General features: G+C 36.6%; 1 protein-coding gene across 1 annotated transcript; it reads left to right on the forward strand.

The window, feature by feature from the left end:
- The first annotated feature begins 321 nt into the window (after positions 1–321).
- On the forward strand, positions 322–3,353 carry LOC113113680 (5-hydroxytryptamine receptor 7-like). Its single transcript, XM_026280072.1, has 2 exons — positions 322–1,019; positions 1,767–3,353. The coding sequence occupies exons 1-2, from the start codon at positions 412–414 to the stop codon at positions 2,590–2,592; spliced, it is 1,434 nt and encodes a 477-aa protein (XP_026135857.1). The 5' UTR covers positions 322–411; the 3' UTR covers positions 2,593–3,353.
- Positions 3,354–13,960: the final 10,607 nt, after the last annotated feature.

Genomic DNA, 13,960 nt, shown 5'->3' on the forward strand with positions numbered 1-13,960 from the left:
CAGAAGACAAGACGGTTAGGAGACACAAAACATTTAAATAATAAATTAATAATACATAGCTTATTTTGTTTCTGTAATATAGAATATCAGTAGTATCAATTCATGACTATTAGTCTATAAATTTGGTGCTGTGAACGGGTTGGAAAAATACTTACAAATGTTTGCTAAAGCTTTGGTTACACCCGTTAATGCTTATAAAAATAGCATGATAAACTTTCTCTTAAAACTCCCTCTCACGCAGAACAGTGCGTGCGAAAATGACGAACGAATGATCTCCTCTAAAAATAGAGAAATTAGCCGCGCGTCAGTGACTGAACGCTACTCGGATGCGCATCACTCATTGCGCGCGCAGCTGTGATCTCGTGCCATCATCGGGAACTCTGAAAAGTTCGTCAATAAAAGGAGCACGGCATGGTGCTGGACGATACCAACAGATCTGCTGTCGCGCAAAGCCACGAAGAAACTATGAAGTCCTTGATGGGCGAGGAGCGCGCGCGAGAGACAGGAGCAAGTGTGGAAACCTTTAAAGGCATGATGATCTCCGAGGTCCTTATCCCTCGTCTATTCAAAATTGCGCACGACTCTGGAGAGGTGGCAGTGGCTGCGGGCTCCGGATCCTTGGAAATGAAGCCCTCCAGCTCTCCGATCTTTCTGGAGATGATGGAGGTGGCGAACGGCACGCGCTGCGCGGAGCAGATCCTCAGCTACGGAGAGGTCGAGAAGGTGCTGATCGGTGGAGTGCTGACCATGCTGACGCTCATCACCATCTGCGGGAACCTGCTCGTGGTCATCTCCGTGTGCTTCGTGAAAAAGCTGCGGCAGCCCTCCAACTATCTCATCGTGTCCCTCGCGCTCGCGGACCTCTCCGTTGCGCTCGCGGTGATGCCGTTCGTCAGCATCACGGACCTGATCGGTGGCCGCTGGATTTTTGGCAAGTTCTTCTGTAACGTGTTTATCGCCATGGATGTGATGTGCTGCACCGCGTCCATCATGACCCTCTGCGTTATTAGCATAGACCGGTGAGTTATTGAGGATTGATATTAGTGATTATTGGTCATGAAAAATGGTTTGGCAACAATTTACAATAACATTGTAAAGGTACATTGTTGTCATTAGTGAATATTTTAGGTATCATGAACTTACAAAAAACAATATTTCGTTAATAATTTTATGTTAATATGAATTTCAACATAACCTCTTTTAAGAATAAATATAGAAGATTCGATATAAGAGTAGATAATATAATTTACAATTTAAATTATATTATACAACATTAAATTTTAATTATACAACACATTAATAATTTATATAATTTAGAATGAATAGTAATCTATTATGAACAAACATGAATTAAGAATGAACAACAGCTTATATAAATCTGTTGTTAGTTTCTAAAACATTAAATAATGTTAACAAATGATTAAACCTTATAATAAAGTGCTACCAATGAAATATTTAATTGTTATCAAGTAGGTTTCTCTGACATTTAATACCTGTACGTTTTTTTCTATTTGAACTTCTGTGCGGCATGAATTGTTTATTATGAAATGCAGTGTTAGAGAAATTCATTCTTTGGGTCTTGACTGTTTTGATCAGAATAGTCAAGAAACTGAATAAAGTCTATATCAAATAGCTAAAAACCTATGGCACAAAATAGCTCATGACATATTTGTTATGACTTATAGCTGAAGCTTTTTTTGTCATGATAATATGACTAAAAAACATCCTGTCTTCTTAGTTATTCATGAATTTTCCCTCCATGACAGATACCTTGGCATCACCAGACCCCTAACTTACCCAGTGAGGCAGAATGGATGGTGTATGGCCAAAATGGTGCTCTCTGTATGGCTGCTTTCTGCATCAATCACCTTGCCGCCACTCTTTGGCTGGGCGCAGAACGTGAACGATGACCGCGTGTGTCTGATCAGCCAGGACTTTGGCTACACCATTTACTCTACAGCTGTTGCATTTTACATCCCCATGACTGTCATGCTAGTCATGTATTACCGCATCTACCGTGCCGCCAAGCTCAGCGCTGCCAAACACACCATCACTGGCTTCCCTCGTGCAGGACATGGAGAGGAAGAGGAGGATGAGGTGGAAGGAGGAGAAGGGGCAGAAGAACATGTGGAAGTGGATTGCATAACTGTTGCAATCAAGCTGCAGAGGGAAGTGGAAGAGTGTGCACGTCTGCCTCGACTCCTGCGAGGAGTCGGCTGGAGAAGCTCGGACCGTAGGAGCATCTCCATATTTAAGCGGGAACAGAAGGCGGCGGCCACGCTTGGGATTGTGGTAGGAGCATTCACCGTCTGCTGGCTTCCATTCTTTCTCCTCTCCACGGCCCGCCCCTTCATCTGTGGGACAGAGTGTAGCTGCGTCCCGCTGTGGGTGGAGAGAACGCTGTTGTGGCTGGGCTATGCCAACTCTCTCATCAACCCCTTTATCTACGCTTTCTTTAACCGTGACCTGCGCACCACCTACCGAAGCCTGCTCAGCTGCCGTTACCGCAATATTAACCGCAGACTGTCGGCCGCCGGCATGCATGAGGCCCTCCGCCTGGTGGAAAGACCGGAGGTGGTTGTCTCTGGGTGACCCGATGTGTGCACATGAAATACAAAGTTTGGAGGTCAACATTTGCACTGGAACTCACAAGCCTAAATGATCATTATGGCATTAAGGGTTGTGTTATGTTTGGACAGTACACAGTCCAAAACAGTGGTCAAAGTAGACAGAGGCATGCATTATGGTCAATGCAATTGTATTTTCTCATTTTTACTGACATAGGAACACAATCATCGGCTTTCCTTTAGTAGAACAAGAGAGAAAAATGCATATATCTTATGTCTCACATAAAGTCCAGCTTCTTTTTCAATTCCAGATATTCTAAAACAAGAAATGCATATATATATATGATGTTGGTGTCGTGATATCTCATCACTTGAGGGATTCTGGATACACAGATCAATAGAACTGTAGGGAGAAATCTGTTAAGATTTATCCGTTCTTGAAAACAGAAAACCACTCAGCATGGGCTCTGCTTTAAAAACGTTTATTGAGCCGTGAGAAGCTCCTTTGTCAACTGTCAGCACCTGTTAGTTCACTAAGTGTGATTCATCTGTCTGAATCTTGAGCCTCTGTGCTAAACATAACTGAAGACAAACCATTTCTACTATCAGTCTGCACATGCACACTCTGTATAAAACCACCAATTGTTTTAATGCGTTGATGGAAAGCACATAAAACCACATATCTAATGTCAGCTAAGCTTCTTTTTGCAGCTGTGGTTAAGCCAAAAAGAACAAGATGTAATCTGATCACAGATCAGTAATTAAAGGGATTCTGATGAGATTGACTCTTTTTTAAGGTAGCTATTTATAATTTGATTCTGCTTGGATCTTGTATGTCACTTGTTCTTATTTATCATACATGTCACAGAAAAATTACAGTTGTGATCAGCTTCACTCTTTTGAGTTCCTCACAATCACCTGTGCATAAAAATATATCCAAGTTTTTAATGACTTTTATAGTTATGTCGGCCTGTGTAAATATTAAAAGCAGATGCACAAAAAGGTAAAGATACCTATTCAATGTGTTTTGATTTTAAGTAGATGTTTTAATGTCATTCATTAAAGAGTGCTTAAAGATTTAAAATAAATGATGAATGAATTGGGATTTTTGTGAAGTTCTTGCGTTTACACATTTGAATCATCCTCAGAACATTGCCAGATCTATTGAAAATTGCTGTTATCTTACTAATTATAAAATTTTCCCATTAGGATGGCATTTTTATGACTTTACCTTGAATACTGACTACTTCTAAGCAATAAGAATCAGAGAAGGATAGCGGGAGAAGGGAAAGAAACCAGAAGTGAAGTGCTGGGGAGGTGTTCCCACTCACTTAGAATCACTAAAGCACTTGTTATGGCTCAAATCTAATTAGTTGTCCAGTCCTTGAGGCCCTGCCAGGAATTCTATTTTAAGGGTCCAGTGTGTCTACCTGTGACAGCTACCTGCCGGAAAAATCTATTCACAGAGAGGATGCACTTCTGTTCTGATGATGATGGACCTGATTTCACACCGGTGTTTCGACCAACATGAATCTGCTCCAGTCCAGAGCAGTATTGTATGAGCTCCTGCTGACACATAGAAATAATTGCCTGCTGAGCTTAAGAAGTAAAATTACATAAAGGCCAAAGCCACAGATGGACTGGAGGACTGTAAAATTATAGGTCAGAATAATTCCCTCACATTTCACCCAACCGTGAAAGTCCTTTCAGCCATAAGAGCGAGAGAGGTAGTAATCACATATGTCTTTCTTTGATTCTTTTTTTTATTATCTGTCTAAATTTCTTTCATCTTTATTTCCTCTTTCCCACTGACATTTAGGTGTTCTCAACATCCATCAAGATACCTCATCAATAATGAGATTTTTTGCAGATTAGTGACTTATTTTTTTTCTTTTTCCTTATGAATACCAATGTAAGATTTTTAGTGCATAAACAAATTACATTTGGAACCAACCTAGATAATAATTCTGAAAATCACATTACGGTCAGCTAAATTGTTCCACTGAAATACCTTTACAATTTTCTGTGAATCTCACTTTGTCAACTTTTTAGTGTGTATCACACAGAGCAGAATGGATAATCATCATAATAATACAATTTGCTCTTGATTTCCTCTCATCTTGCTGTAGAGGTTACAGTGGGTTGTTGAACTGCTCTTTATGTGATTTCTGTGAAAAATGGATACGTCTGCATTCTTCATCAGTCTGCATGCCATTTACATATTAAGTGGCTCAGACGTGTGTTGGTCACAAAAATTGCTCAAACTACCTGCTGAGAGAAAGCGAGAGAAATGAGAGCACTGAGAAGAAGAGAAAAATAACAAGAGGCTTCAACTGTGAGCATTCTGTGCACTTGAGACTGATTAGCTCATACTTGTGTTTGACTCTGCTTTAAAAAAGTAATAAATATTCAAGCTGGCTTATTTAACTACAATAGTAATCACAGACCCTAATCATGGTTAGATAATTTGCATTAAACACAACATTATTTAACAATCAGTGGCATTCAGAAAACAAAAATAATGACTTCTTTAAAGTAACATTCTGATTGGACTGTTTATAAAATGATTCATTGCTGCTTGTCCTAAATGTTACCTGTTACTCATCAAATTAGGATGGCAAGCAGTTTCTAACTGCAGGGCTTCTTCGCTGCTCTGATTATTTGATAACCCAAGGACTGGCTCAATTGTCAGTGCAGGTAATTATTATAATGGTTAATGCAATGTAATAGTAATAATACATGAGTGACTGTCTGTACATCTTGTTTCCATCAAGTTATGTTTCTCTGGAATAAGAACCGAAAGGCAGTGCAATGTAGAAAGTGTACATTAACTAAAATCAACTTTTTCTGAAGGGTAACTCCATCCTAATTCCATGCTTGTTTTGTTACATTTCTACACAGAATACTTGAAGCAAAGTTATAATCAATTAAATTAACAAAGTTTCTATCAGTTTCTATCTTCTTATTTTTCACATAAGCGTGCTTAACAGTGGAATTCCTGGCAAAAAAATAAATAAAAGAAAACTGCTAATGGTGTATTGTTAGTATGTCTATACGGTATATATTGTATTCATCTCAGCTGGCTGGTTTGGTTCCTTATCTTATAACACTTTAATTGAGTTTATTTAATGAAAAATGAATATTTCCTCTAACTTTTCATTTTCAGTTCCCCCTTATAAATGCTGAAACAAAACAGCACAAAGTATATGAGTATTAAATGAGACAAGCTCTATTAATTTTATGATTGGCAATTTTTAATAATTTTCCATGTAAACATGGAATATATGGGCATATTTTAATCTTTTAAGAAGTTTTTTTAAGCAGTGTGAAAAGTTTAAAAGAATATTATTATACTGATAAAAACCCCTTGTATGTTGTGATCCTCACGCAAATTGAAAAACTGTTCATTATCCTGTTTTCTAGAAAACATTAGTCCAGAATGTAAGGTCTTAAAAATTCAAATTCTGCTTTTTTTAAAGATCATTATTTGGTGTATTTGGTGTCTGGCATCTGGCAATGTTCTCCGACAAGCTCAGTCTGCTCTGATTGGCCAACTGACCCAGTGCATTGTGATTGGCCGAACACGGCAAGCACTCGTTGGAAATGTAACGCCCATAATCGTGAGCTTCATCTTTCAAAATAAATGTAAAGACAGTTTAATAATGTCCTTAGTTTTACCATCAGTTCAAGCCTGAAAGGAGAACAGAGTCACGTGACAGACACAGTGATGAAGCCTGTATGTGTTTGCAGTACACAAGCCATGGACGGTTAAAATAGCTGACTCAACTGTGACGAGTATTATTGGAGTGACATCTCTCTCTCACTCACACACACACACAACACGCAAAACTCAAAATGCATTTGAACATTCAACAGCAAGTACTTAAACTAATAACAAAACATACTTATAGTAGTTGATTCAGAAGCGCCAGATTGTCGGAGCAAAGTCAGAATTACATCCGCTCCTAGGTTCACGAAACGGTCGTCCATAAGATGCATTGCTGTTCTGTTGTAAGTAAACTTAAAGATTCCAAAATGCATCTACTTTCAGAAGGCCAAATAAAGTGAACAGCATCTATCTGACATGACTGCTTCAGCACTAACTGCAGTTACTGAAACCACGCTGCCTTTCTTTCTGAACATTTGGGCGGCATTATGCAAATATTTCCACATAGTGACTAGACATGTGGGGGCATGTTTGGGCGGCATTATGCAAATATTTCCACATAGTGACTAGACATGTGGGGGCATGTTAGAACGAGGCGTTTTAGGGTGGTATGGCAGAGTCTTAACTTTGATAAAGAATATCTCTTTGGATTTGAGACTTTAGTCTTTCCAACTTTACAGATCTACATATCTACGTCACTGTGTGGTAAGATTTGCATAACACCGCCCAAATGTTCATGCAAAGAAAGAAGGATTGTTTCCTGTATGCATAGCCAACAATGGTTCTGTGATCAAAGGTTGTTCTATAAAGTGGCCCAGTTCCAACTTTGCAAGGACAGTCTGGCACTTCTGACTTGCATCTTGTAACTACATGTTTTATATTTAAAGAATTTCCCACTGATGTTTCAAATGTGAGTTTTGAGCAGTGTAGAGTAGCGCTTGTCATTTGTTGTTTCCCCGTTCACAATTGCAGAAATGGTTTTATGTTTACACGGCGCGATACGCAATGCCAAACGTAAAAACATAGTCAATATAATCAGTAATTATGTCCCCACTGGATGCAACAAATGCCTGGTTTGTAATGGGTTTTATTGATTTTGTCTGGGAGATGGCATCACAGTATAATGGGTATAATATTTCAATTTTTTATAATATTAATAATAATAATATTTTTTTTTAACCTATAACCACATAAACACATTACATCACACCAAATACACAGAATTAATGTTATTTTTAGCAATGTCATATGACCCCTTAAGGTCTTAAAATGTTTTAAATCATTGCAGAAGGTCAAATATTTAAAACTGTATACATATCTTAACATCCTTGTTTTCCCTTTGAATTAAGTTGGTTTTTTTTGAGCCCACTGGGAGATATTTGTTCTTGCTTTAATCATGAACTCATTTCATTTTAATCAGTTCGCAGACTTATTACCCTATGTCATTTTGCTTCTCAAGTAAATGAGCTTTACAGAAAAATTTTGGAAAATAAGTCATATTTCACATTGTAATACTATTTCACATTGTAAAGAAAAGAAAAATAATGCAAGAGTTAATACACTATTGTATATGGTTGATGAGAATGCACATGGATGAAGAGACACTGTTATGTATGGTTTTACTTGGTCAATTACAGAACAAAACGTTATACGAGTTAAAGAAATTGATCAGTTAGGTATATAATTGTCCAAAGTGTGAAAAGGTGATGGATAATAATTGACCAGAAAAATAGGGAAATACTAATTGGGTGAGAAAGGGATGTGAGGTGGGGGTCTTTCTTTTTCTCCATAATGTCCCAAGTGTCCACCCACCTAAACAGAGCATAGGCTGAGTGGTGTTTATCCTTGAGGATGTGATTTATTTATTTATTTCGTAAGATTCATTAAAAAGTCATGGAGATTGTTTGAAAGTTGTATTCATTGTGTGCTTCCTAAACATCTGCATTAGGAGAACATACCTGCATAGATATATTGTGTTCCCTTCAATTTAGCCCTTCTTTACCTGGTCTTTACCCCGGTCACTTGCCCGGCTACATGTGATCTGGTCACTCAGTGGGTATGACAATAAGCCTCTACAGTCAGATCCCTTCTGTGAGGTTGATTACAGAGGGCTGTGCTCCCCACAGCCATCCCATAATCTCACAGCATGAACACAGGAAGCACACATAGACATCCAAACACACCCACTCACACTCAGATGCCCTATAGTGAGAGATCATCATCAGAAACATATGACCATATCAAATGAATAGGACAGGATGACTAGAATGGAACACTGATGGTTATTTAAGTGGGTTTGTAAGAGGAAGAAAAAGCTGTTGAGTGGTTGCAACTGAATGTGAGCATCAATAAAATAAAATGTGAAAAAGCTGTAAATAAAACAAAGATTTCAGAAGTACCTTGTACATGAAAATACTGTTTTCAGTCTAATTCAAAATGTATCATTTAATTCAATGCTTTATTGACTTTCTTTCTAATTATTTGTTTTATTTTCTAGAAATTTCAGAGCAAAATTTGTTATAAAGTACATCCAATTTATTTTTCAGTGTAGATATTTACATTTTCTTATGGCAAGTACAAGACCATGCAAATCTAAAAGCTAAATCAGCTAAAGTGGTCTCTTTCTAGTGCAAGTATGGGATTTTTTTCAGGTAAAAGTCATACAACTGGTTTCTTATTGGACATTTTTACCACCCAAATTGTAATTGTAAACCCGTAACCCCAACTATGAGCAGTAGTAATGTTGTTGCCTGGATAACCAATAAAAAGTACTCAGACTGTAAGTCCCATTATAATATAATCTTACTGTATGCTATATCTGGTATATGAAAAATATTATTGATCGGGGGTGGGGGTGTGTGGTGAGGACAGGAGGAACAGGAGGAGGTTAGAGAAGAAGAGTATTTATATCTAATGCTTATATCAGATGATGGCAGGGTTATTTTTATAACACAGGAAGACTCTTGTGTAATATTATATATGCAGTTTGAATTTGCTGACCAAGACTCTGAAATATGCCACATATGTTCATGCACATGTCCATATGTTCTTCAGATTTCCCCATGTTGTAATTGATGCATTGAATATATTAATTCCATATATAGATTCAATCTGTCCCATTTATCTGTCCTGGCTAAATGTTCCAGTTATGATTGTACACAAAATATATTTAATAAATCACATTAGAGAAAAGGATCTGAGAAACAGATACAGATCTGCAGGAAAGCTCTTTAAAATTTCTGTCACCTAATAGCCAAAAGTACAACTTTGCAGTTGGTTTGATGATGCCTCAAAAACAATGTTTTATACACAGACACACACACACACAAACCTTTTCACACACGGTCCACTACATAAATCTGCAATAACACCAAATCTGTGCCTGTGAGAACACAGAGACAGAAAAGTACATGCAAAAGCTGTCCTGTGAGAAGATGAAATGGTGGAGATTGCAATAAGTACTATATGTCGCTTTTTTGCCTTTAAACCTTTTTTACTTTAAACCCTCAAACGAAAAAAAAAATACTGTCACTGGTGTAGTAACCATTTTTTAAAAGGTAAAACCTGCATATTAGTACCTTAATGTTACATATTAATAAAAAAAAATTCTGACTGTACTGTAAAGATTGCAAAACAATTTTAGTCAAAATCTAAAATAGAGCCCCAACCACATAAAATAAGCACCTGAAAGGGAAATATTGAAGAAAATCTACTCATGGTGTTATTAGAAAAAATCTGTTATGCCCTTTATTTTGTCAACAACAAAAAGCAAATCAGACATAACCATTTACACAAAGTCTACTTAAAAACATCATTAAGACTAAGATATTACTATGAGATAAACTGCTAAACTAAATCTTTGTTAAGCAGGTTTTATTAAAATCATGAATTAAATGTTTAATATGCATTAAGGTTTAGGTTTAGAGAAGACTGTTAAAATGATGTATTGGCTCTCTCTCTCTCTCTCTCTCACACACACACACACACACACACACAGTCTGAAAGTAAATGGATCTCAATAGATGGGTTTCTCTCTAAAGCCAATTGGATTAACTTAATAAGTCCAGTCAGCAGCATAACTATAGCATATACTTTGCAGCTTTAGGGTAAACAGTTTTCTGTACTTCCAGACTGGATGTTTTCTGGAAATCATTCACTATGAAGCCTTTGAGCAATTTTAATGTCTTCCAGAAAGTTTTTTACGAGATTTTGATTAACGAGCGGTGTGGTAAAGAGAGTGGCATATACTGAAAACGAGGTTTAGACTCACACACCTTCCCCTACATATTTCCTTTTACTCATTCCTTAACATGTTGTTCTCCTCTATTCTATTTCTAATTTTCATCGGGCCCCTTTCTGGCATAATCTGGGTTTGCAATCTTGATTAAGCTGATCAGAATGAGTCCACTCCACTCCTTTGCCTCCATCAGGGCTGACGGTGGCAGGTCTTAAGGTATGCTGAAGACAGCTTTATTGTGCGATTAAAGGATCCTGGATAAATCAACAAAATTATAAAGGAACAGAAAGAGAGAATCAAACATCAAAACCTGGCTTTGATGGAAAGCTCACTCATTTAAATAGCCCAAGGATAGAAATCAGTTCACACATATATAAGAAGTGTTGTGGAAAATAATATATACACACATTCACACATACATACATGCAACAATTATTTTAACCCTAACTGATGCAGTGCATAGCTTTTTATTTCTCAAACAACCATGTTGCAAATTGCAAGACGTTCCTACAGTATGTTGATATTCCAGGATGACAATGTAAAGATTCATCAGGCTCAATTTGTTGAAAGATTGGCCACCGCAGAGTCCTGACCTTAACCCCACTAAAAGTCTTGGGGATGTGCTGGAGTAGACTTTAGACTAATATTTAATTGGACTGCCTTTAGATTTGATTATATTGTACATTCACTGAATGGAATGGAAGCAACCTCAAACCACTTTTTCACAAACTGATCCTGGTGAATCTTGGCGCTGTCATCCTTGAATATGGACGTGGGTATGTTTTCCAACACGGTTGCTATAGATGTATAAAGCGCTACACTGCATTAGTTAGGGTTAAAAGAATTGCTGCAAAACATATAATGCGCCAGATCCTGCAATCACTAATCACGAAGCAATCGCTGTTAATCACTGCAATAATGTTCCAATCATAAACTCTTTAGTATTTGTTTATTTAAATCCAAATGGTGACCTGTTTTGCCATGCAGTGTATTTCAAATCACAAACAAATGACTGTAATGAGCCATGCTCTTTTTAGTTATCAAAAAACAGTTTATTTAATAAATCGTTTGGACACACACCAAGTCACAATAATGGTCTGCATGACTTCAACTTATCCTTCACTGAATTAGCTCAAGTTGCTAGAATCAGCAGATGTCTCATTAAACGAAGTGTGACTTTTCAAGTTTTCATTACTTTTAATGATCTTAAAAAGCTCTGTGTTTCCCTAAGTTAGGTGAGTTGTGAAACACACACAATACTAATAAGATATGAGAAAGTGAGAATTGATTATGTCAATGTCCCGTTCACGCTCTGTAGAACATAACGAGCATGTGAACACAGCAATTGGACAAAATGCTCAACGTTAACCTCAAAAGGACAACAAAACATCTGAATACAAAATAAAAATAAAAAAGGCAGAAAGAACATATGGTTCTCACTCATGCTCTTTATTTAGCTGTAAAAATGAAATAAATGGAGTGCCATTATGTTAACTTAAAGGTCATAGCATCAGAGTTAATAAGACGGTCCGATCTGAGCAGACAAGCATTACTGATCTGATGCACCAGAATTGCTCCAAGCAGTTTGTCTATAAAATGCCACATGCCATTCAACCATGGTGACAATGCCAGAATTACGGTTAAACCATTATTTCATAAATTCAATTATGACAGTCCTTAAAGGAACAGAGCTTTGTCTCATCCAGTATAGACAGACTTAAAGCTGCGGTAGGGAACTTTTGACGCTCTAGCGGTTAATAAACAGAACTGCTTGCGTCTTGCGGAAGAACATCGTAGCCGGAACTACTCCTCTCGGTTTATGTCTATGAAGAATCACAAAGGTACTGGGTTACTCCGCCGCGGTATCCCCGAAGCAATCTAAAATAGTCCAAATATAAACACTTATTATAGGTGCAGCCTAGTGATTCAGGACAAGCCAAAAACACGGTTTGGAAAATGGATTCATGGTGTACTCGCTTGTTATATACATTTTTCTACATTTTGAACACAAACAAAGTTACGGACCGCAGCTCTGATTGGTTGTTTTTTACCGGGAGCGATGGAGTTTCTGCAAAGGACCACTGGGAGGAGCCGGAGGAGCTTGATTTTTTTCACAGATTATCTGTCTCATATTCTACTGTCAGGACATAATGACAGGTTTAATAAATATGTAAAAAAATATTTTTTTACAAAAGTTCCCTACAGCACCTTTAAGCTGTTGCAGCGTGGAGCGACATAAATCTTGATGGCCTAAAGGTTGAATAAATTCAGCAAGTTTTTTACACAGCTTTACAAGTACAATTTTTCACAGTTTTATCTGGATTTAACACTTCTGGATTTGTGCAACAAAAATTCACATTTAGAATTCCCTGCAATAATGAGTAACACTGAATTTTTACAGTCAAACAGATGCAATGAAATCACACCATTAGAGTCTTGTTTTAACTGGCCAGACGGAAATCTGTGTTTTCGTTGTCTGTCTGCCATTTTAGTTAAACTGCCTTTTAAATCCTTTTAAACATTAATTATGTCTCTGTGGTCTGAGAACAAAGGAAAAACATAGCCAACTGGCCAAATACCACCCTGAAAAAATAAAAAGCTGAATTATTCTTTTGTACTTCCTTTTTTCCCCAAAGTTGGGCTTTAATTAAGACCGTAAGTTGATTCCATTGCAGAAGTTGAAGATGTGGTAAAATAAGTTTGAAGGTGTTATTTTGTGCTTGTCTGAATTTATACAACTTCATTAATTTAAGGTTTCTACTTTATTTTAAAGATTTCACTAAAACACATACACGCCATTCGGTTAAATCAACTTTTATAAGAAATGTTTTAATGTTACAAAAATTATATATATTATATTCCAAATAAATACTATTTTAAACTTCCTATAAATCAAAAATCCTGAATAAAATGTTTCATAGTTTCCACAAAAATATCAAGGAGCACAACTTATTTCAACATTAATAGTAAGAAATGTTTCTTGAGCACCAAACCAGAACTTTAGAGTGTTTTCTGAAGAATCATGTGACACTGAAGACTGGAGTAATAGCTGCTGAAAGCTTTACAATCATTGGAATTACATTTCATAATATATTAAAACAGAAAACAATTATTTGAAAAGTTAATAATATTTTACAATAACACTGTTTTACTGTATTTTTATCAAATAAAATCTATATTTTTTATAGAATACCATGGTATTACAATTGTATTTGAAAAATACTTTAAACCTAAACAATGTATAAAAATGTTCATGCATATTTGTCAGTCATACACAGCCTAAATTAAAAAGGTATACAAAAAATATTTTAAATAATCATATCTAATCATAAAATAAATGAATAATCATGAAATAATCATATCAAAATGCATCTCATTGTAAATGAGAACTGGTTCTCAACTGACTTACCTGGTTAGAAAAAAATATATATTTGGCAGTCAATGGGACAGTAAAAAGCCTCCCGGTTTTCATCCAAAATATCTTAAATT

The sequence above is a fragment of the Carassius auratus genome, chromosome 14 (genome assembly GCF_003368295.1).
Source record: "Carassius auratus strain Wakin chromosome 14, ASM336829v1, whole genome shotgun sequence".
NCBI lineage: Eukaryota > Metazoa > Chordata > Actinopteri > Cypriniformes > Cyprinidae > Carassius > Carassius auratus.

What these genes read in the sequence shown, in the direction of transcription:
- LOC113113680 (XM_026280072.1), top strand. Translation starts at nt 412, where the DNA reads ATGGTGCTGGACGATACCAACAGATCTGCTGTCGCGCAAAGCCACGAA. An exon ending in TGCGTTATTAGCATAGACCG is followed by an intron (nt 1,020 to 1,766) that starts GTGAGTTATTGA and finishes CCTCCATGACAG; the next exon opens with ATACCTTGGCATCACCAGAC.